General features: G+C 36.4%; 1 protein-coding gene across 1 annotated transcript in view; it reads right to left on the minus strand.

Annotated features, from left to right (window-relative positions):
* Window positions 1-23,166, minus strand: part of TANC2 (tetratricopeptide repeat, ankyrin repeat and coiled-coil containing 2) — a 483,987-nt gene that overhangs the window by 274,746 nt on the left and 186,075 nt on the right. Inside the window, exon 5 of the mRNA XM_017882923.1 lies at window positions 10,904-11,014. Coding sequence (XP_017738412.1) covers window positions 10,904-11,014 — 111 coding nt within the window. The remainder of the gene's footprint in view (window positions 1-10,903; window positions 11,015-23,166) is intronic.

The raw sequence follows: 23,166 nt of genomic DNA on the forward strand, positions 1-23,166 counted from the left end.
TGCCTCAGCCTCCCGAGTAGCTGGGACTACAGGCGCCTGCCACCTCGCCCGGCTAGTTTTTTGTAGTTTTTAGTAGAGACAGTGTTTCACTATGTTAGCCGGGATGGTCTTGATCTCCTGACCTTGTGATCCGCCCGTCTCGGCCTCCCAAAGTGCTGGGATTACAGGCTTGAGCCACCGCGCCCGGCCAGCAAAGATCTTAAAAAAGGGAAGGGAACAGGGTAGGGCTACTATTAAAAATATTTAACAATGGGGACAGCATGGGCACCTACTAATCGGTGGATGTACACTTGAGCAGGGTCTTAGAGCCCATCAAAGTAAATCTGGTGATGACAGCAGAGTCATCAATATATACATGTCCTTAAAAGATGTGGGCCTGAATGAGAATACCAACAAAGTGAGCATGGAGAAGATATCCATGGTTCTGGTCTTGGAGTATTCCAACTTTTGGAAGTGGGAGAAGAAAAGTAAGTAGCAAAATAGGCTATGAAAATAAGGCCAGAGAATTAGGAATAAAACAAAAATAATGTGATAACTTGGAGGTCACAGAATAAGTGCTTTGGGGAAGAGGGAGTGAATAACTGTGTTAAGCGTTGCAGGTAAGTTAAATAAAATGAGAACTGGAAACAAGCACTAGATTTAGCAACGCAGAGGGAAGAAAGTGACTGCAAGAAATGGAAAAACACAAAACTGTTCAGAGTATATGGAATCTATTTTATTTTATTTTAGATGTGGGCTCACTCTGTCACCCAGGCTGGAGTGCAATGGCTTGATCTCGGCTCACTGCAACCTCCTGGGTTCAAGCGATCCTCCCACCTCAGCCCCGAGTAGTTGGGACCATGGGCGCATACCACCACGCCTAGCTATTTTTTTGTATTTTTAGTAGAAATGGGGTTTTGCCACATTGCCCAGGCTGGTATACATTTTATTTTACAATGGTTATGAAGAAAACTTCTGTATTTTGAGAAAACTCATTAAAGAATGAGGCTTCAACTTCACTGTCAGGTCCAGGCAAGCCTATCCACTCTTTTTAGTTCAGCAAGCCTTACCACTCCTCTACATCCTTTTCAGTCATAATACATTGGGGTGAGGAGACACAGTTAACATGTGAACAAAATCAAATACACAATGCTTTTCCATATAAGACAGACTATAAAAGCCAAAAATATTTGAGGATGACCACGGAGGGTAAGAGAGAAAAGGCTTCTGAAAGAGATGTGAAGCGACAAACACACACAAAATATGCCAAAAGCAACACTCATCAAAAATATGTAGTATTGGTGAAGGTTCTGAGGAAAATATTTTGATATATTTCTGGAAGAAATGTACCACAGGGAAATCTAGTAATATAAAGATTTAAGATTTTGAATAATCCTGGATTTCTATCAATTCCATTTCAAGGAATTCATTCTAAGGAAATAACGGTAGATACGAACAATCATTCAGCAACTAGTATGTTCACTGAAGCACCTTTATAACAATAAGAAATTGAAACAATTTAAATGTTCAGCAACAGTATACTGGTTTTTAAAAATTATGCTACATTTATATAATGAAATGCCCTACCAGGAGAAAAAATGATGGAATAGTTCTTAAGGTAAAACACATACAATATAATTTCAAAAGTCAATTTGAAAACATGATATATACAATATCATTTTAAGTTTTTAAAACTATTTTTTAATTTTGTGTGGTGATGGGGTCTCGCTATGTTGCCCAAGCTGGCCTTGACCTTCTGGCCTCAAGCGATGCTCTTACCTCAGCTTCCCAAAGCAATGGGATTACAGGCATAAGTCACTGTGCCCAGTCTATTGCCTTTACTTTAAAAGTACATATTATGGACTGAATGTTTGTGTCTCCCCCAAATTTATTTGTAGAAGCCCTAATTCCCAGTGTGGATATATTTGGAGAAAGTAATCCATGTTAAATGAGGTCATAAGCGTGCAGCCCTGATCCAAATAGGATTAGTGTCCCTATAAGAGAAACCTCTCTGCTCTCTCATTCTCCCTCCCTCTCCTGACATGCATGCACAGAGGAAAAGCACATGAGGACACAGTGAGAAGGCAGTTATCTGCAAGCCAGGAAAAATGCCCTCACCAAAACCTGAATCAGTCAGAACCTTGATCTTGAACTTCTAGCCTCCAGAACTATATGAAAATTAATGTGCTGTTTAAGCCACCCAATCTATGGTATTTTGTTATGGCAGTTTGAGCAGACTAATAAAATACAGTCATTTCTCGATATCTGCAAGAGACTGATTTCAGGACCCCCCCCCCCAATCCCATACCCATGAGGATCTGTGGATCCTCAAGTTCCTTATATATAAAATGATGTAGTATTTGCATATACCCTACATACAACCTCCCATGTATTTGAAATCATTTCTAGGTTACTTACAATATGAAATGCAAAGTAAATGCTATGCAAATAGCTATTATACCATATTGTTTGTATTAGTTTTTACTCTCATATTATTTTTTATTTTTTTGTGAATATTTTTAAATCTGTGGTTGGTTGAACCTGTGGATGCAGAACCTGGGGATATGGAAGGCCAACTGTATGTAAAAAGATTGCTAGGCTATATCCCAAAATATTAACAATGGCTTTCTGATTAGTGGGGTCATGGATTATGTATATTTTCTTAGTTTAGTTGTTATTTTATATAATTAACATGGATAACTTTTTAAATAAGAGCTAAAAGTATTTTCAAAAGACAGTGAAAACATTCTTTAGAATACTTCTTGACAGTACTTAATGTTTCCAACAGAAACTAGACATTTACATTTATTTTAAACCAAGAGAACTAAGATTGTAACTTCTTCAATGGCTCCCAATAATCCCCACCCCTTCTGTAATCATGACCTTTTGTAATCCCTCCATTTGAGTGTGAGTTGGACCTACTGGCTTGCTTCTAATGAAGAGAATATGGCAAAAAGTGATAGAATGTCACTTCCGTGATTAGGTTATAAAAACTGTCACTGTCTTGCTGGTACCCTCTCTACCTCTTGTTTGCTTGCTCTCATGAAACAAGCTGCCATGTTGTGAGCTGCCCTATGGAGAGGCCCACATAGCAAGGAACTGAGGGTGGCCTTTGGCTGAAAACCAGTGAGGAATAGAGGCCCTCAGTTCAACAACCCATGAAGGTCTGAATCCTTCTAGTAACTATGTGTATAAACATGAAAGAGGATCCTTCCCTAGCTGAGCTTCAAGATGACTACAGCCTCAGCTGTCACCTTGATTGCAACCTGTGAGAGCCACAGAACCCTGCTATGCTGCATTTGGATTCCCGACACATAGAAACTGAGATAACAAATGCTGTTTTAAGCTACTAGCTTTATGGTAATTTGTTATGTAACAATAAACTAATACAAATACCTACTCTGAAGAGCACTCAACAAATAGAATTTAAACAACACTTCCTGCAAGTCTTACAAATTTAAATGTTATGATTTATAACTTCTAGATAAGAAAAAACAAAAAGACTGAGGATTTTAAGTGACTTAGAGGTAAAGGATGGTAGTGGAAACATCAGATACAGAATTCCAGCTTCTTGCGTGTCAAAACCCAAGCCAAGAGTACCTTTCTGTCCCTTCTTTGCTCCCACAGAATTCTTCCTGAACACTGAGCTGCAGGAACATATGTTCTGCTTAAGAAACACTTTTTTTTTCCAATAAATAAATATATAATAGTACATACATGTGAGAAATAAGTTGTTAGCAATAACTGATGTTCCAGGCATTGTGCTAAGTAAATTACAGGTACTGTCTTATTTATCACAAACACCTTATGGAGTGAGTGATATTACTATCTTCATTTTATAGACAAGGAACCAGAGTAGATTAGAGAGATTAAATAAAAGACACCAGCTAATAAAGTAGCACAGCCAGAACTGAACTCAAGCTTCTCTGTTCCCAAGGCTGAACTAGCCACCACTATGAAAAACTGACCCCATTAAAAATAAACACACATACACACAACACAACTTAGTATTTATATATAGACTGCATGTAAAGATGCCCAATAACTACAGAATACATGAAATTTTATTCTCTTCGTGAAGCATTCATTAAAAAAAAGATAAGATAACTTTACCTACAACATCCTTAGATAAAAGGCAGTAAAAAGTCAACATAAAACATTATGAGGCCAGGTGTGGTAGCTTACTCCTGTAATCCCATCACTTTGGGAGGCTGAAGTGGGAGGATCGCTTGAGCCCTGGAGGTGGAGGCTGCAGTGAGCCCAGATCCTGCCACCGCACTCCAGCCTGGGTGGCAGAGTGTGACTCTGTCTCAAAAACAAACAAATAAATAAATATGTTTTATATTTTTACTTTACATATTTTAATGTGTCGTATCTTTACAACCTTCCTGTGATATAGGTAATATTATCATCCCCATTTTACAGAGGGAAATAAGGAAATTAACAAATCATGGTTAAGTAATTTGCCCAAAGTCACACAAGTAGTAAGCAGCAGAACTGGTACATGAACACAGGCAGTCTGGCTCTAAACCACTGGCATTTTACTCTAAACCAGAATATTTTACTTCTTCAAAAGCTGGAAGTTAAAATGGTTTTACAGTTAATGAAAATATTGCCCCTTGGGATATCTGACTAAATTACGGATCTAAACACCACATTCAGAGGCCAAGCCTTCAGATTTTATGATGTAAAACACCTCAGAAAAGTTATCTAAAAGCTAGTGTGATGAGATTAGTAACCTTCCAAATGCTAGGGCACAGAAAATAATACCCCAAAATATGGTACCTTGACATGCTGAACTAAAGCAGCAGCCTCAAGGGCTTTCTGGCCTCCCCTCCCACTTCCTGTCTCAATCCTCTGCCTCTCCCAAGGCACAGGATGAGGCTGTTTTCTGAAGTTCCCTCATCTACCTAGAAACTGGACCCACCAAAGAGGAACACAATTGTCCCTGATTCCCTCCCTGAAATTTCATTAACTACAGAAGATTAAAACTCACATCACAAACAATGAAAAACTAAAGATCAGGAAAACATGTTCAAAGTAGACTGGGCATGGTAGCTCACGCCTATAATCTCAGCACTTTGGGAGGCCTGGGTGGAAGAATCACTTGAGGCCAGGAGTTCGAAACCAGTCTATGCAAAATTGTGAGATCCTGTCTCTACAAAAATAAACGTTAAACAGGTGTGGTGGCATGAGTTTGTAGTCCTAGCTACTCAAGGGGCTGAGGCAGGAAGGTTGCTTGAGCCCAGGAGAACATAGGAAGATCTCATCTCTATTTAAAGAGAGAGAAAAAAAAGAACTTACATGGATAGGAAAGTGTGGGGAAGAAAAGCCATTTATATTCATATTCTAGTTCTTATGCTTATTTCAACAATCAGTAATAAGGCAGTATCTCATACTTCTAATACACAACTTATTTCTGTTTCATCTGTCTTCTAATCTCTACTTTAGACTTCATATCCTGATAGGCCAATCCCATAGTTCTATTATTTCCTTTTTCATTCTCCTTTCAAGTCTATCCACTATATAACTTTTAGCTTTTTGTTCCTGTTGTTCTAACAACCTTTTTTTTTTTCCTCCAATTTCAACCTTTACAATAGCATTTCTTCTTTCTTTTTATTTGGTGTAAGGGAGGTTACCAATTGTTTTGATAACCTGTGATTGGAAAAAGAACATATGTACATGTAGCAAGTTTTTACTTATAATTTTAAAGGGCTCAGACTCCCCCCAAAGCTCATCAATTTTACTCAGGTTAAAAATTATGTTTCATACTTACTGTATTTACAATAAAGCAGAATACAAACACAATATAACAAAAGATGTGAAACAGGAGGAAAAGGCTCTTGGTACTCATAGGACAATGCAAAATCATACAGAAGAATTTATATACAAGCACAAAGTTTGTAGCAAAATCAAAGAAGCATGGTTAAGTATTTAGGATCAAGACAACATTTGATAACGTTCTCAGAAATTTTTTAAATGGAAGAAAGAAAATGAAAAAAAAAATCTCCTTTGATTTTAATGGAAATGACAATGACTATACAGGAGTTGGGAAAAAGACAGTTCAAGGAACTACTCACTTTAAATAAAACACTTTGTTTACAATGGCTTGTACTTATACTATAGAACGCACAATACAGATAAAAAATCCAAATGAAAAAAATTTTTACAAGTGCAGAATATATGCAAATATGAATATGCACTGACTCTAATCAAACTGTTTTCTCTTTTTGAGTTTTAAATATATGCTAATTTTGTCACCTTAAATAACACTGTCCTTTGAAAGATACTACCGTTTTAAAGAGATTTTAAAGAATCCATATAAAAGATTAATCTCAAATTCCTCTGAAAATATTTGGTGTTGATAAAAGCCTGCCTATTTCAAGACTGGTCTGGGCTTTGGCCCTTAACCTTTCATGCACATGTAGTCAGAAGTCCTATAAAACTGTCAACTTGGCCTACCATTATCTGTGTCAAAGGTCACTTCTATACTTGAAATTTTATATTATAATGTGAAACAGAAACACTTAAAAAACTAAAATAAAACAAAGAGTATCACCNCACTGTCCTTTGAAAGATACTACCGTTTTAAAGAGATTTTAAAGAATCCATATAAAAAGATTAATCTCAAATTCCTCTGAAAATATTTGGTGTTGATAAAAGCCTGCCTATTTCAAGACTGGTCTGGGCTTTGGCCCTTAACCTTTCATGCACATGTAGTCAGAAGTCCTATAAAACTGTCAACTTGGCCTACCATTATCTGTGTCAAAGGTCACTTCTATACTTGAAATTTTATATTATAATGTGAAACAGAAACACTTAAAAAACTAAAATAAAAACAAAGAGTATCACCAGCATTTAATGTCATCTGATTACTGAAAATTTTCAATAGAAGTTCATTGTAGAAATTTTAGAAAATGCAGAAAAGTATAATGATGATGATGAGTAACAGAAAGGGTGCTAATGTCTTGTTTTACTTTGCCTGAGCTAAGCATGTGGCATATACATTATTTCACTTAATCTCTGTAACAATCCTATGAGATGACAGTTTTTTTTTTTAAAGACAGGTCTATTTTTATCAGTCACACAGCTAGTAGGTGGAAGAGAAAAAAATTAAACCTAGATCTAACTCCAGAACATAAGCTCTTATTCACTAATACATGCCTGATGCCCAAGAAAGAAAATTAAAACCACCTGTAATGCCACCAACCAGATACAACCTCTGCTAACATTATCTCACACCAATCCTACTCTAATTTTCCAACAATTCAGTCTCCCCTCCTTAGGCAACCAGTGGTACGGTTTGGTGTATTCTTCTAGAAATTTTTTCCTATGAATATATATTCATGTATCTATATAAAAGCATAATTTGTTAAATTATAGAAATAATATTGCTGTGACAGGAGACTGAGGCACGCAAAAGTTAAGTGACATGCTCCAGACCGCAAGACTCATCAGAGAAAAATCAGAATTGAAATGCAATAGGACACATTTAATTAAAAATGATCCTAAACCTTTAAGTATTTTTTCTGATTAAGACCTTGTCTTACACCTTAGGATCATCACTACAAAAATAATAAAATCAACTAACATTTATGAGCACGGACTATGAGCCAAGCATTTTTCTAAGTGCTTTATATATATTAAACTGATTTAAAATTATCATCTCCATTTTACAGATGAAAGAACAGGTAGAAAGGTTAAGTGACTTGCCCCAAATCACACACCTAATAAGTAATACTTTAGATAGAAAAGTAATAGAGTATAGGATGAATCTATTCTCTTATTTTGGAAATTGCTTTACTGACATCACTAACAGTTGGTTAACCTTTTCATAAAATAGAATATGACTGTATCTCATACTTAACTGAATTTTCTGCTTTTAAATCTAAGGACAGTAAGGAATGCTCATAGAATTTACACAGTAACAGGATTAGAGAGCAATATATTTTTGAACTATATTGTGTCCCCTTCAAGAGTTGAACAATAAATCCTGCTTGTGACCCTAGACAAATCGCTTGAATTCTCTAGATCTTAGTTTCCCCACTGTGAGACAATTAACACACACAATTCCCAGAACATCCCCTCTATTCTGGTAGTTTACTTAACACCATCGATTATCTCCACAGTTGTAGCTGCAGAACCAAAAGAGACTGTTTGCTGGTATTTTTCCCATATATTTTGCATACAACAAATGTAACTTGAGGAATACTAAAACTTTAATGAGATATTATAGAAGATAATGCTATATAACGAATCACTCAATTTAATATTTTGGCTCAACAGCTATATTCCAGAGTAGCTTCCCCTACACTTTTAGACTTAACCATCAATGAATTGGCTTGGTTTGATCCACAATTTCCTTTTACATGTAAAACGACACAGAAAAGTTAGACATGGGTACACAGATGTCAGGTACAAAAAGACATACCAAGAAAAACATATAGGTCCATTTCTCAGACACAAAAGTTTTATCCTTCCAACCTAAATATAGGTACCAAAAGGATTAAGTTTAGATAACACAGAAACAACACTGGCAGTTACTCCCCACATATCAACAGTGGTAGAAGACTATTCTACCACTTTTTTTAGACTCTCAGCATTGTTCACTGAACCACTGAACAATGACTGTACAGTGAGCAGCCCGCAGCAGCCCTGTAACCCAACTGGTTCTCAAAGCATAGAATCTCAAATGGCAGCTTCCGCATGATCTGAGATTTTGTTAGAAATGCAAATTCTTGACCCACTCCACACCACTGAGTAAGAAATTCTGGGGGCCCATCAATCTGCATTTGGACAAATCGTCCAGGTAATTCTGAGGTAAATTAAAATTTGAAAACCACTGCTCTAACTTTCAGTTTGTGATTGTTGTCTCTGTGAGACACAGTATTTTCCTAAATTTTCAGGTGATAACGAGTAAAGCAGGCAGACAAGAAGGTATCAGAACACTAGTAGCCTTAACCGTATTACTCTGTATCAATGTACAATAAAATATCATCAGTGGTGTTAGTATATCCTATGTGAAAGAAATTCAAAAATTAAGTATTATTTCACTTTCTAGTACTAAAATTTGCATGAAAAAATGCAAAATCTGTTTGTTTTGTGAGTATACTCATCAATTCATTTGGTTATTGTTAATTTTTGGTACTATGTAGAGATAATAGCTTCAACCCTCAGGTTACCATTCTTATCTTGGTAGAAACTAATTTTCAGAGCACCTAATAACTTGATTAGAAAAGAGCAAATCACCATAAAGTTTCCATGCTTTAAAACTGTTTCAGATAAGAAAAGGAAAGATGTTTTTTAGCAGCACTTTGATACCGTGTTTTAATTTCTTCCTCGCTTTCTAAAAATCATAACCGAGCTTTAGTTTGGTTTAATTCTAATTCAACAAAGAATTCATGCCTGTGGAAAATATACATAAATAATCACCGGAATAAGACTTTAGCTTTAGCTTAGATTAAGGATGTCAGATGGGCAATCAGGAAGTGAAAGATTAGGCCCTCATGACAGTCATTCTGACTTGCAAATCTGGAAAAGAAAAGGCCTCTGATAGGGTTTTCCTTCTAAAACTCAAGAAAGGGATAGAAAATTAGCACACTTATTTTACTTTATAACACTAAAATTTGCATGAAGAAATGCAAAGTATAATATTCCATTGCCCAAGAAGCGTGACAGTACCTCAAAACATGAAAGATTCTTCTAATCATGTGCTATAGCACTGTTTAAACAGCTATTTTGTTCCTTTTGGAAACAGAAAAGCTGGTTCCTAATACAAAACTGTGACTGATTTAGAAAAGAATGGTTATCTATAAGAGTGGATGAAGCCAGTTCAATACCCGGAAGGGAAGCAAAATCCCCAAGGTCTTTCAATATTCAAAATTGACTCATAAAATGAAACGTCTCTCATTTTATGACGTTTGTCCCAAGTTTCCTCCTACTGTTTTGTTTTTTGTTTAACCATGTCTTATCTGGCTTCGAAGGTATATTATACTGACATTTCAGATCACAGCTACTGATACCCTCCCCAGAACTAGGAATCATTTTACTCTGCTGACCCCTCATGCTGTAAATATGTAGTAGTTGTATTCACTGTGGTTTAACATCAATTTTAATGAGTAGGAATAAACAAAAGACCTAAAACCAAGTCTTCCAAGGTCCTTTACTAATGCTCTAATCTGTATACTCAGCTAGAGCTGTGAACATTTCTGACACAGCTCTATAGACTCACTGTAGAGAGAGTGTAAAGGATGTTGCCGGGCAACTCATCTAAGTTTGAAAGAATCTAAGCATTGATAATGAGTCTTTCTCAGTTTGGCTCCCACACAAGAAGGGTTTTAGTGAACTCCCACATGTGTTTACAGGCCATTCACAAGAGGTATTTCTAAAAGTAAGTATCTGTATCCAAAAGGAGTCCATCTCGGAAACCTATATTTCTTTTCTAATTCAAGTTTAATGTTTCCAGCATCACAAGTATTTTCTATAATCATCCAGAAATCCAACAGGAATCAGGCATAAAGGTTGTATGCAAAAGTGTTGCACACAACACTTTTGTGTCTAGTGTCGAATGAATATTCTTATTCACATCTTCAACATTCCTGTTTGCACATGGCCACAGCAAAATTTCTTCAAGTATCTCAAATCACAAAAGTAACCCTACTTACCTAAAGCTACTTATCTACCAAAGTTATTTTAACTCTTTTGAAAATTACCTTTGATATTATTTTCAATACTTACTCTCATTATTGTATTAAAGTCAAAACAGGGCATTCAGTAAAAACTATGTTCTATTAAGAAGAATAGGCAATTAGTTGCAAAAGAGGTAACATGTTTTTATGAGTAGTATACATGCAAAATACTGCTCTGCTGGATGGGCCTGATCCAATCCTCCCTCTTTCAAAGCAGACACTGCATGCATGCTTACCAGGGCAGTATGCATCCACGTCCAGTTTCTGAGCTGAAGTGAGGGTTGGTGAGCCAAGCTCGGATTCTGGAATTCGTGGGCTCTCAACAAACTTTGCCTTCCTCAGAGGAGCTAAGAACAAAAAGAGAGAGAGAGCGAGCAAGAGACAGAGAGAGCAAGAGAGAAAGAAAGAGAAAGGAAAGGAGAGAGAAAAAGGAAAGAGAAACAGGGAAAGAGAAGGAAAAAGGGAAAGAGAGAAACATAGAGGGGTCATGAGTAAGGGGAACAGCAGGCAACAGATGGAAGCACTTAAATGAACGACACACTCTGTCAGACTCAGATCAGGTTACTCTATTTTTTAAGCCAGAGGAAAAAAAACTAACTAATTGCATTCTTCATAGAGGAGATGGGTCTTGTTAAAAGTCACTGAAAAATGGAAAAGCTAAAATCTAATATTCAAAACTATTAGTATAGATTGTGATTGTTACCTTTAGTTTTTATAAAGCAAAGAGCTTTCTTACCTTGGCTTCTTTTGCCATTAAATACAGATATTAACTAAGGAAAGCACAGGACTATGTTTTAAGGTTTTTGTTTATAATAATTGTAATCAAAAGCTTTTCGTTATCCAGAAATAACTACTCTAATACTCAGTCATGATAAATACCGTAAGTAGGATTAAATATAAGCCATCAGGCCTAATCTACGTAGCTTAACAAGAAAATCAATTACCTTACTTCTCAGCTATTAATGTAAGAAGTCAAAACTGTTGGTGGACTAAAATATTAACTAGGCCATGCTAGTTTGACACTAGAAGCTAAAGAGATGTGATTTAGTTACCAATTTAATTATGAGCCCTATGGAATATTAATGCCTCATGCCATGGAATCCATTCATTCTTGTAATGAATAAAGTATAACTCATGACTTGAAAGTTTTACTTAATGAAAGTATGTATACATTTTATTTACTAATTTTAGGACGAAAATTCAGGAATGCTATTGATATACATTCAAATAATCAGTTATTTTAAAAGTTAAAATATGAGGATTGCTTAGGCGCTTTCAAACTGAGTTCTATTAAATAAACTATAATAGGGTGACAGTGCTTAGCACAGCACTGGCACAAAAGTATTAGTTGAATCTGAAATTGATTTGCTTGTATTATATATTAGTGTAATGACCATAGGTGGCCAAGACATGCAAGTGTCTAAGATCACATTACTTTTTTCAGAAGTTTCTGCATGTTCTTCAAAATCCTCATCCATTACTGACCCACAAGAGATTCTACATTATTCCTAAAAGACCCTGTAAAAAGTAATATACAACTCTGTCATACAATGGCCAGAACTCTCCTTCATTTTCTTTGAAGGATAAAAATCAAGTATTAAAAGTGTTTGGACGAACGGAGGCAAGATGGCGCACTTCCGGGTTCTTCATCACCAACTTCTCCTGCGCGCGCGAAAATGCAGCCGGCGCCCGGGAAGGTGCAGACCAACCGGGCATGCGCCAGGTGACGTCAATCCGAGGAGACCAAGATTTACCTGGTTGCACCTAGGGAACGCCCCCGACATGCCCGTGTCCTGCCTATTGCCCTCCCACTCCTAGAAAAGCCGCTCCCGGCAGACGCCCTGCGCGGACTTCCCAGCCCCCCACTCCTGTCGGGACTGCAGGAACTCCGTCCGAGAGCCCCACCGGGCGACTCTGTCCAGAGGCCGACAGACGTCTCCCTACCCACCTTCTTCCCTGAAGCTAGGTGACCAAAAATAAATTTGCAGTTTTGCTCCTACCCTTGCCTACTCGCTGGTTCTTTTGTGCCCGCTCTGGTGGTCTTAGAAAACAAATCAAAAGAATATAGAAACGATTTTGAAAATGTGCCAATTTCAAAACCAACAGACAACTAAGTCACACTTTAGACCTTAGGGTATGTATATTTAAAGCATATGTTAAAAAATAATAATAAAGCCTGTTACTGTCTCCATGGCAACAAAGGCCTAACATTAAGAATCCTAACAGTATGGTTCTGTCAAAAGCAAACTTTGGAATAGCAGACCTCTCACCTCTGCTATGAGTGTGAGACTTGAGCCTGTTTTTAAAAATCATTATTACAAATAAAGATCTCAAGTGATTTATATGTATATATGCAGGCTACTAATAGCCAATATTAGAATCTCTTTCATTATAATTTCACCAACAGATTTAAAAATAATGAAAGTTTATTCAATACTGCTTAGTATAGGAAAAATGATTATACAGTAATTCAATACTTAAAGCTCTTAAGTCCTTCGCTAGAATTTTATTAAAGCATTGTCATGGCATCAGAGTAACTGCTTTACCTGCTGAGTTCTGACAAAGACAGCACAAGTCCCTGCTCAAGGGACTCTATATATCTTGAAATCTTAAAAACATTTTTTTAAATAATGAAATTTAGGGCCAGTAGACAGACCAGAAACTTAGTGTAGAAATGTAAGAAAAAAATTGAAGGATGGCAGGAGAACTTAAAGGAGGTATGGAGGAGTGTGCAAGAATTATGAGATGAAGTCAAGGGAAAAGATCAGGGTTCTAGATATCATACAGAAAAAAGGAAATCGCTGAAGGCTGTGAAAACAGTATGGACTATATGGTGTTAATCAGAAGTTAAATAGACCTGGCAGAGGAAAAAAAATAAAACCTCTTACTAAAATATACACTTCTCCAGCAAAGAGAGTTATTTTAGATCTATGAAGCTCAATGTATACCAACTTCTTTATTTTCCCTTCTCAGGAAATTCCAACTGAGGTTATCTTTATAGCTCACAGGAGACATCTAATTCTTTCTTCTATCTACTCTTCACCTCTTCCCTCATCCATGGGTTACTGTGCATGTCTAATAATAAAGTTAAACTGCTTTATAAGGTAGATGATAATGGAGTTCTCATCTGGGTCATAGAAAACTAGTGTCATCTGTAAGTCAAACACAGGAGGGACAATCACAGATATGATAAGTTGAACAATAGTCATAATATTGCTTGGTGGAGAACATAAAAGGGCAAGTTGGAAGATGGGGCATAATATTTTACCTGGAAGCCTGGAATTTCAATCTGTTTCATTGTAAAAAATGATACATAAGATGATTCATATGAGTAAGAGAATTCCACATTAAAAGGCTTTCTCTGACAGTTAAAAAGAAGAAAGTGGTTGAGATGAGATGGGTAGGAATAATCTAAAGCCCAAACTTGGCATTTTATTGTGATGTAAGAGATAACAGAAACTATCTCACAAAGAAGTGATTGGAACTGACACTGGGAACATCGACTCTTATGCCCTCAATGACTTGAGTTACAGAATCTGGCAGAGGTTGAGCGCATGAACGCATATCAGCTTAGAGGTTAAGTACAGTGATCTGAAAAATCTAGGTCTTGATTCTAGCATATATTAATAGTAAGAAATTGGGCAAGTTATAGCCTTACCAAGTCTTAGTTTCCTAATAAAGTCATAGTGTTGTTATGAGGCTTAACTAATTCCAAACATGTGTAAGTATTTAAGCACAGTGCTTGAATACAGTGATACAGCTCACCTATTAAGTTTATTAATACATGGACTAGTGAGGGCTATGGCTACAGAAAATAAAGTAAGAAAGTGGTTTCAGACATACTATAGAGGCAGCATAACATGGTAGCACATTAGTGAGGAGTTTGAGAGTGCAGGAATTAAGGGTAAGGGCTCTGAAACCAGAAAGCTTACATTAGATTCCCATTTCATTCATTTTTTTTCCTAGCTGTAAGAACCTTTCTGTGTTTGTTTCCTTTCATCAGTTATTTTGGGCTAATAACATCAAAGACAATTTGTGAGGATATTAATTCAAATAAAATCCTCAAAACAGTACCTAGCCCAGAATAAATGCTCTAAAAAATTAGCTGTTATTGTTTGTTTTTGCTGTTGTCATCATTGTTATCACAGATTCACCATGATTTGGAGTCTGAACCATGAATGTATGTTGCGGCATGGGGTAGTAAAACAAAATGTCTAAGGGGATGAGAACAGTGATATCACCAATTACTTTTTAATTGAGAAGGGAATCATGTTGAAGAAAATACAATATGTTATGCCTTAGCAGAGTATCCAAATCAAAATGGTCTAAGTTAGACAACAATAAATATGTGATACAGAATGGAAGTTAAACAGTATTCTTTAGACCACGGGTTCACAAAATGTGGTGCCTGGACCAGCAGTATAATATCACCTGGGAATTTGTCAGAAATGCAAATGATCAGGCCCCACCCCAGATAAGCTGAATTAGACACTCTGGAAGGTGGGGGCCCAGCAATCTGTATTCAGCAAGCCCTGCAGGTGATCGTACAGCACACTGAAGTTTGTGAACACTGGATTAGAGAATCTACAACCACCACATGCAGACTGCTCATTAAGAGAATTTTCTTAAGAAAAAAGCTGTAATGAAATACAAATCAAGGCCTCATCTGCGATAGTATCAACATGTGTGGTAAAGTTAGAATTTCTTTTCTTTTCTTTTCTTTTTTTTTTTTTTTTGTGTGAGACAGGATCTGGCTCTGTCGCCCAGGCTAAAGCGCAGTGGTATGATCTCAGGTCACTGCAACGTGCAACCTCCTCCTCCCAGGCTCAAGTGATTCTCCCATCTCAGCCTTCCGAGTAGCTGAGACCACAGGCATGTGCTACCATGCTTGGGTAATTTTCGTTATTATTTTTTTTTTTTTGGTAAAGACAGGGTTTTGCCATGTTGCCCAGGCTGGTCTGAAACTCCTTGGGCTCAAAAGATTTGCTCGCCTCAGGCTCCCAAAGTGCTGGGATTACAGGCATGAGCCACCCACGCCTGGCTATTAGAATTTCTTTTCAGTCATTCTTTTACCAGTTTAACTCTTGTGTTGTTGATGTTTCTGTTGCTGTTTTTTAAAGAGTCCTAAGTTATAAAGTATTAACCATATGGGTTTATTTTGAAGTAATAACAATACTATCTATACTCACTAATTCTTCCCATGATCACTTGGGAGGCAGGGGTTGAGGGAGGATAAGAGCAATCAGATTCATCACACAGGAATGCTAATGGTGAAAGAGAAAATCCACCTATTGAGGTTCCTCTGTATACTGGAATACTATAGATAATGTTGAAGCATATCTAGTTCAAACAAATATAAGGCCATTAAAAAAAGAATTTTAAATAATTACTGAGGTATATGTCTTTAGTAAAGGTTTCATAGCAGAAGGGATTTTTTAGGAGGAAACTGGCAGAAGACTCAGATAAGAATATACTGAGAGAACAGTATAGAGGCAGACCAAATGAAAGCAAAGATCAAGAAAATATAAAATGAAAGATAAATATACAGATAGGCAGAACAATAAAAGTACCAAGAAAGTATTTTCACAAAGTTGGATTTGAGATTATAAAGTACATTTAGTAAAGTTAACCTACAGATAACTTTAAATAAACATTAATTGTCCAATGTGGTAGGAAAATAAAAATTTTTGTGTAGGTAAGAAAAAGAAATACAAGGCATCCAAAGTAGAAAGGAAGAAGTAAAATTATCTGTTTGCAGAAGACAACTTATATGTAGAAAATCCTAAAGACTCCAGAAAAATACCTGCTGGAACTAATAAACAAATTCGGTAAAGTTGCAGGATACATAATCAACTCACAAAAATTAGTTGTATTTCTATATACTAACAATGAACAATCTAAGAAAAAAAAACCTAAGGAGATAGTTCGGTTTAAAATAGCAACAACAAAAAAATAAAATATGTAGACATAAACTTAACCAAGGAAGCAAAAGACTTGTGCACCGAAAACTATAAAACATTGCTGAAAGAAATGAAAGAAGGTACAAATAAATGAAAAGGCATCCATTCTTCATGGACTGGGGGACAATATTAAGATGGTATACCACCCAAGTGATCTATAGATTTAATGCAATCCCTACCAAAATCCCAACGACTTTCAATGACTTTTTTTTTTTTCAGAAATAGAAACATCCATCTTAAAATTCATGTGAAATCTCAAGGGAACCTAAATAGTCAAAACAATCTTGAAAAAAATAATAAACTTGGATTTCTCATACTTTTTGATTTCAAAACTTAATACAAAGCTATAGTAGTCTAAACAGTATGGTACTGGCATAAAGACAGACATACAGACCAATGGAATAGAAAAGGCTGGCCAGAAATAAACTGTATCATCAATAATTTTCGACAAGGGTATTAATACCATTTAGTAAGAAAAGAACAGTCTTTTCAACAAATGGTTTTGAGGAAACTGAATATGCAAAAGAGTGAGGTTAGATCCTTATCTTAAATCATATAAAAATTAACTCAAAATGGATCAAAGACTTAAAAATACGAGCTAAAATTGTAAAACTCTTTGAGGCAACATAGAAAGAAAAGATTTGAACTACAGAATTGTAAAGAAGTAGAGAGAAACGTTGAGAAATTTATCTGGAAAGAGAAAATTATATTTTAAAACATTTTAACAAAGCTTTCATATGCAGAATCTTATAACATTTTAGTTCCTAAACATTTACTAGAAAATAAACCTTTGAATACCATGAATTTTCTGCAGTGGGAGTGGGAAAGAAGGGTAGAGGGAAAGATAGTGTTTGTGTCATTCTTTATTTCCTTCTTATTAACCCCAGATCTCTGTTAGGTTTAAAATCTGGAAATAAGTGGGAAGGGCATCTTTCTACCCTATCTAATGTGCTGATTAACTATTTCTCATGATTGTGCTTCAATGGTGACATAAGTAACATCTTGAAGAAAGGGGAAATGCAAGGAGATTTTCCCTGTTATTCATTTCCTGCAAAATGTGGGGGGTGGGGGGCGGTCAAAAACAATAAATAAAATAAAATAAAGCACAAAAAAAAAACCAGAAGGAAAACCAATAGAATTTGACATTTTGGCATAGGGTAGATAAAATGAAAATGGCAAAGAGGAAAAAAATGATAATTCATATTTCCTGTTTTTTGAGGGAGAAAGTTAACTATGTAAAGAAAATGCAAATTGGGTGCTACATGAAATTTTCACATACAAAGAATGATAGTTTAAATGAAAATTATTTTGTTAGAAACCCGCATGTAACTATTTCTAAACCAACTCCATAAAACATGAGCTCTTCGTTTCAATTCAATGAATGCTACTGTGTCCTACCATGTGCACAGAGCAGTAAGAAATGCTTCAGGGGATTCAAACATAATTAAGACAGTGGCCAGCCTAAAGGAACTTAATGATGGGGTAAGAGAGAAGAAGAACAGCTATGATATAAACAGGAGAAAGCCAAGTGCCATGAAAATGGTACAAAACATAGGCTACACAATTTAAAGAGAAAAATGTATTGCAGATGCCTCCCAACTCATCAGAGTTTAATAAATGTTAATTTTCTATTAAAAATTGGAATTATAAGGTGATTTTAGGAAACTGGTTTCAGAAGATCTATTAATTTCACTAATTTATCTTCTTTTAAAGTTTCATGAAGAATTTTATGGTTACAACAGTTGAAAAGTAACTGGAGAAAAACATGCTCACAGCTTATGTCTTTAAAAATTTGGAAAAGAACACACTGAACCCCCAATCAGGCAGAAAAAACAAAACCATAAAGATTAAAGTAGAAATCGAAAAATGAAATAGCAAATAAACTTATTTGCTTTTCAGAGGAAAATGATGAAACTAGAATTTAATTCTTTGAAATGATAAAGAAAACAGAAAAAACTTACTCTAGACTAACAAAGAGAAACAGCAAAGACATGAACTATCAAATTAGGAATAAAAATGGGGCCATCACTATTGACTCTGCAGAAATGTAAAGGACTATAAGAGCATATTAATAACAACTTTAAGCCAACATATTTGATAACTTAGACAAAATGGGCAAATTCACAGAAAGACACAAATGATCAAAACTCATTCATTAAGACATGGAAAAATCTGAGTAGATTTATAACAAGTAAATAAACCGAATTAGTAATTAAACATCTTGCCACAAAAAAGCCCAGTCTCAGCTATCACCACTGGTGAATCCTATCAACCACCTCAAGAAGAAATAGTAGCACTCCTTTACAAACTCTACCAGAAAATTAAGAAACAAGCTGCGACAGGAGCAAGTGACTTAGAAAATCAAGTTACTTCAGATATATGTGGCTAGACTTTTTATACCAACAGTGTTGAAGAAATCTGTAGTGATGTCTGGCTTATGAATTTAGTTTGTTCTAACTTAGTTCAATCAATTAAATATTATCACACTTTGCCTTGTTTTAAAAATTAATGATAACCATTTTAATGTTTATCAAGTAAAAAAGTTTAAAAACTTCTTCCAACATTACATCTATAGATGATAGTTTTCTTAAAGAGCTTTATACAAACTTTTAATTTTGCTCTGATCTTATTTGGCACTCAAGGCAGAATTAAATGTAACATTTTTTTTCAGATGAGTATTTCAATGGTAGAGAAAACATCCCTAAATTTTGTTTTAGAAAGACCAATGAAATGGGGTCATTCTGTTGGGTCCTATAGATGGCCTATTTTTTTAGTGATGCAAAACATCTTGCTAGAGCCCAATTCTAATGTGAGGTACACAGCACTAAAAACAATTACCTCACTTTCAAAAAAAGCTATGTAACAACAAATAAAATAACATCATTTGTGTAACAGTTTATACTTTTTTTTTTTCTTGAGACAGAGTCTCGCTCTGTCACCCAGGCTGGAGTGCAGTGGCACAATCTCGGCTCACTGCAACCTCCACCTTCTGGGTTCATGCAATTCTCCTGCCTCAGCCACTGGAGTAGCTGGGATTACAGCTGTGCACCACCATGCCTGGCTAATTTGTGTGTTTTTTTGTTTTGTTTTGTTTTTTTTTTTTTTCAGTAGAAACTGGTTTTGGCATGTTGGCCAGGCTGGTCTCGAACTCCTGACCTCGAGTGATCCGCACACACTGGCCTCCCAAAGTGCTGGGATTAAAGGCATGAGCCACCGCGCCCATTCTATTTTATACTTTTATTTAAATTTTACCTAAGCTCATTCCACCTTTGTAATTTTCTATGTAAAATACATTAATCCTGTTTTGTAGATGGGAAAACAGAATCACAAGATCTCTTGTCCAAGATCACAGTAATTAAGTGGTAGATTACAGATATATATCCTGATATTTTGATTTCAAATATTATATTATTTCATTTATAATACTGTTCCTGGGCGGGCATGGTGGCTTGCGCCTGTAATCCCAGCACTTTGGGAGGCCAAGGCAGGTGAATCAGTTGAGGTCAGGAGTTCGAGACCAGCCTGGCCAACATGGCGAAACCCCATCTCTACTAAAAATACAAAAATTAGCCAGGTGTGGTGGGATGAGCCTGTAGTCCCAACTACTCGGAAGGCTGAGGCAGGAGAACTGCTAGAACCTGGGAAGCAGAGGATGCAATAAGCCAAGATGGTGCCTCTGCACTCAGCCTGGGCAACAAAGCGAGACTCTGTTTCGAAAACAAAAAACTGTTCCTGAAGGTATGGGACTGATTTTAGGATGTAAAAGGTGATTTAAAATCATCTATAAAAATGGCAGTAAACTGAATTACATAGCACAGTGGGCATTACTAGTGCCCACCAATATCCTGGTCTCCATTCCCTTCTAGGCAGAGGGGTGACTACAATTACCAGCTGTTGTGCAGTTTAGAAAAGACTAGTTTGGGCCAATGAAATGAAAACAGAAGTGACATAGTCCCTGCATGATTCTACAATATGTCTCTTCCTCTGACAGAAAAATCACGATGAAAGTCTCATGTTGAGATAGTAAAACTACAAGACTGAAGCAGCAATAAAGGACAGCTGCCCTGGAGAGCTGCCAATGTTTGCTGGGTGAATTAGAAATCAACATTTGTTGTAGGAATCTGCTGCCATTTTAAAGATGGTTTGTTAGGGCAATATAGTCTAGCCTATTTCGACTAATGAAATTACTACAAAGTTACTCTTTTCAATTATCTGTCAATCCTTCTGAATAGGTCAAGAAGAAAATTTTAATGTGCAGCTAGTATCAGTTAATCCTCCTTTTTAACAAAGAGAGCTAAGCTTCAGAATCATTTGAAGGTTTAAGTAGCCAGACTAATGTTCTAGTTAATCTTCTAGTTATGTTCATGATATTGATTTTCTAGTTTGACGAGAAATATAAAGTTTCTTTCAAAGTAAACTAAGCAAAAGCATGAAATTCCAAGAAAACAGTAGGTTAAATAAAAAGTAGTTATAATCAGGTGGGGCAAAAATCATGAAAATCCTATACCAAATGAATGAAATTAAGAAACAGTGCAGGTACCACATGTATTTCTTTCTTTCTTGAGACAGGGTCTTGCTCTGTCACCCTGGTTGAAGTGCAGTGGTATGATCACAGCTCGCTGCAGCCTTGACCTTCTGGGATCAAGTGATCCTCCTCCCTCTGCCTCCTGAGTAGCTGGCATTATATGCGCATGCCACCACGCAATTTTTAAAAATATTTTGTAGAGACAGGGTCTCACTATGTTTCCCAGGCTGATCTCAAACTTCTTGCTTCAAGCAATCTTCCTCAGCCTCCCAAAGCGCTCGGATTACAGGCATGAACCACCACGCCCAGTGGCCAAACTCTATTTCATCGTACCCAGTCTAGCTCTGTCACCCAGGCTAGAATGCAGTGGTGTGATTTTGGCTCACTGCAACCTTCACCTCCGAGGATCAAACAAGCAGTGGGACTACAGGCCTGTGCCACCATGCCTAATTTTTTTGTATTTTTAGTAGAGATGAGGTTTTGTCATGTTGGCCAGGATGGTCTGGAATTCCTGAGCTCAAGCAATTGCCCACTTCTGCCTCCCAAAGTGCTGGGAATACAGCAGTGAGCCACTGCACCCAGCCAAACTCTATTTCAATAGAGCAACTTGACTTAATTCTCCATTTTCTATCTAGTTTGTGTTGAGTTGTGAGCAAAACATTTAGGCAACTGTATTTAAGTTGGTGTTCAGTATGAAGGACAGAAGTGGCAAAATATTTTCAGATTAACAATAACAATCAATTACAGTCATGACTGGAATACTGGTTAGATAATAAGAGAATTGGGAGATAGCAAGTATAAACAGAGAAAATAGTAAGTTAAAAAAAGACTTCTCATATGAACAGACTTATAATCATATGAGCAATCTAGTCATTTGATGAGATAGATAATCAGAGCAGTCTCCTCTTAAATTTTTTTTGCCATCTTTCCAGAAGGGCCAATCCAGTTCTCTATACTTTTAATAGCCTTTAATTCCACGGATGGCACAGTCAGAAGTCAAAAGTGAAGACAGAGGAAGCACAGACTGAATCTGTGTGTGGTACACACGTGTAATCTGTGAAGAACCTACGTCCATGGTTACAATGCAGCTTCCTAACTTAGACAAGTGTGGTATGTCAATACAGAAAAGCTGTAGTTACTGTATTAAAGTGAGAGTAAATCATGAGGTCATTCTTGAAAGTTTTAGAGTGGGTTCTCACTCAAAGTTTCTAAATTGTGTTACCACACTTCAAAATACATGAAGGATTTTATCATGACCAAACCTGGCACAGAAAGAAAAATATGTCTCTGATCATTAAGAAAGAGAAAGGGAAAGATAGGTAAGATGGTGAAGAGACGTATTTCATTTCAGAGGACAGAAGAAGAATACAGATTAACAAGGAGGGAGAGAATATGGAGGGACACAGCCTAAAGTAGCCCTCCCAACAACAGTCCAAGCAGAACAAGAGCTAGCATTAGATGCAAAAGGAAGAAAGCAATGTTTTCATCTTAATGAACTGTTTGAGAAAGACTGAAGTTTCTCAAGCTCAATTTCAGCCTATGTATTTATAAAAATTATGGTCCACTCACATAGATATATCACTATAGTTATAGTACAATCATGTTTTCTACTTGTATTAGTCAGGGTAGGCCAAGAGCTGAAACAAACAACTTTATCTCAGTAGCGTAATACAACAGATTTCTCATTCAATATGCATATTCAGTAGGAAGCTTCTTTCTATAATGTAGTTCCAACAGTATCTTACAGCCCCAGAGTTCTTTGTTGGATTCTCTGCATCCAGAGATGCAGGGGGTGGGAAAGGGAAGGGAAGAATTGCACAGGTAAAGTTTCTGAACTTTGCGAAATGTCTGGAACTGGAACACATTGTTTCCAATCATAAATCATTCAAGCTCAGTCATATGATAGACACACTTAAGTGCAAGGAAAGCTGGGATATGCAGTTATAAGCAGTTTACCTATATGCCCAGGAAAATGGGAGAATAGGTTTTATAAAAACAAAGCATTCTTTGCCAT

Source organism: Rhinopithecus bieti, unplaced genomic scaffold, assembly GCF_001698545.2.
Source record: "Rhinopithecus bieti isolate Rb0 unplaced genomic scaffold, ASM169854v2 scaffold_12928, whole genome shotgun sequence".
NCBI classification, from domain to species: domain Eukaryota; kingdom Metazoa; phylum Chordata; class Mammalia; order Primates; family Cercopithecidae; genus Rhinopithecus; species Rhinopithecus bieti.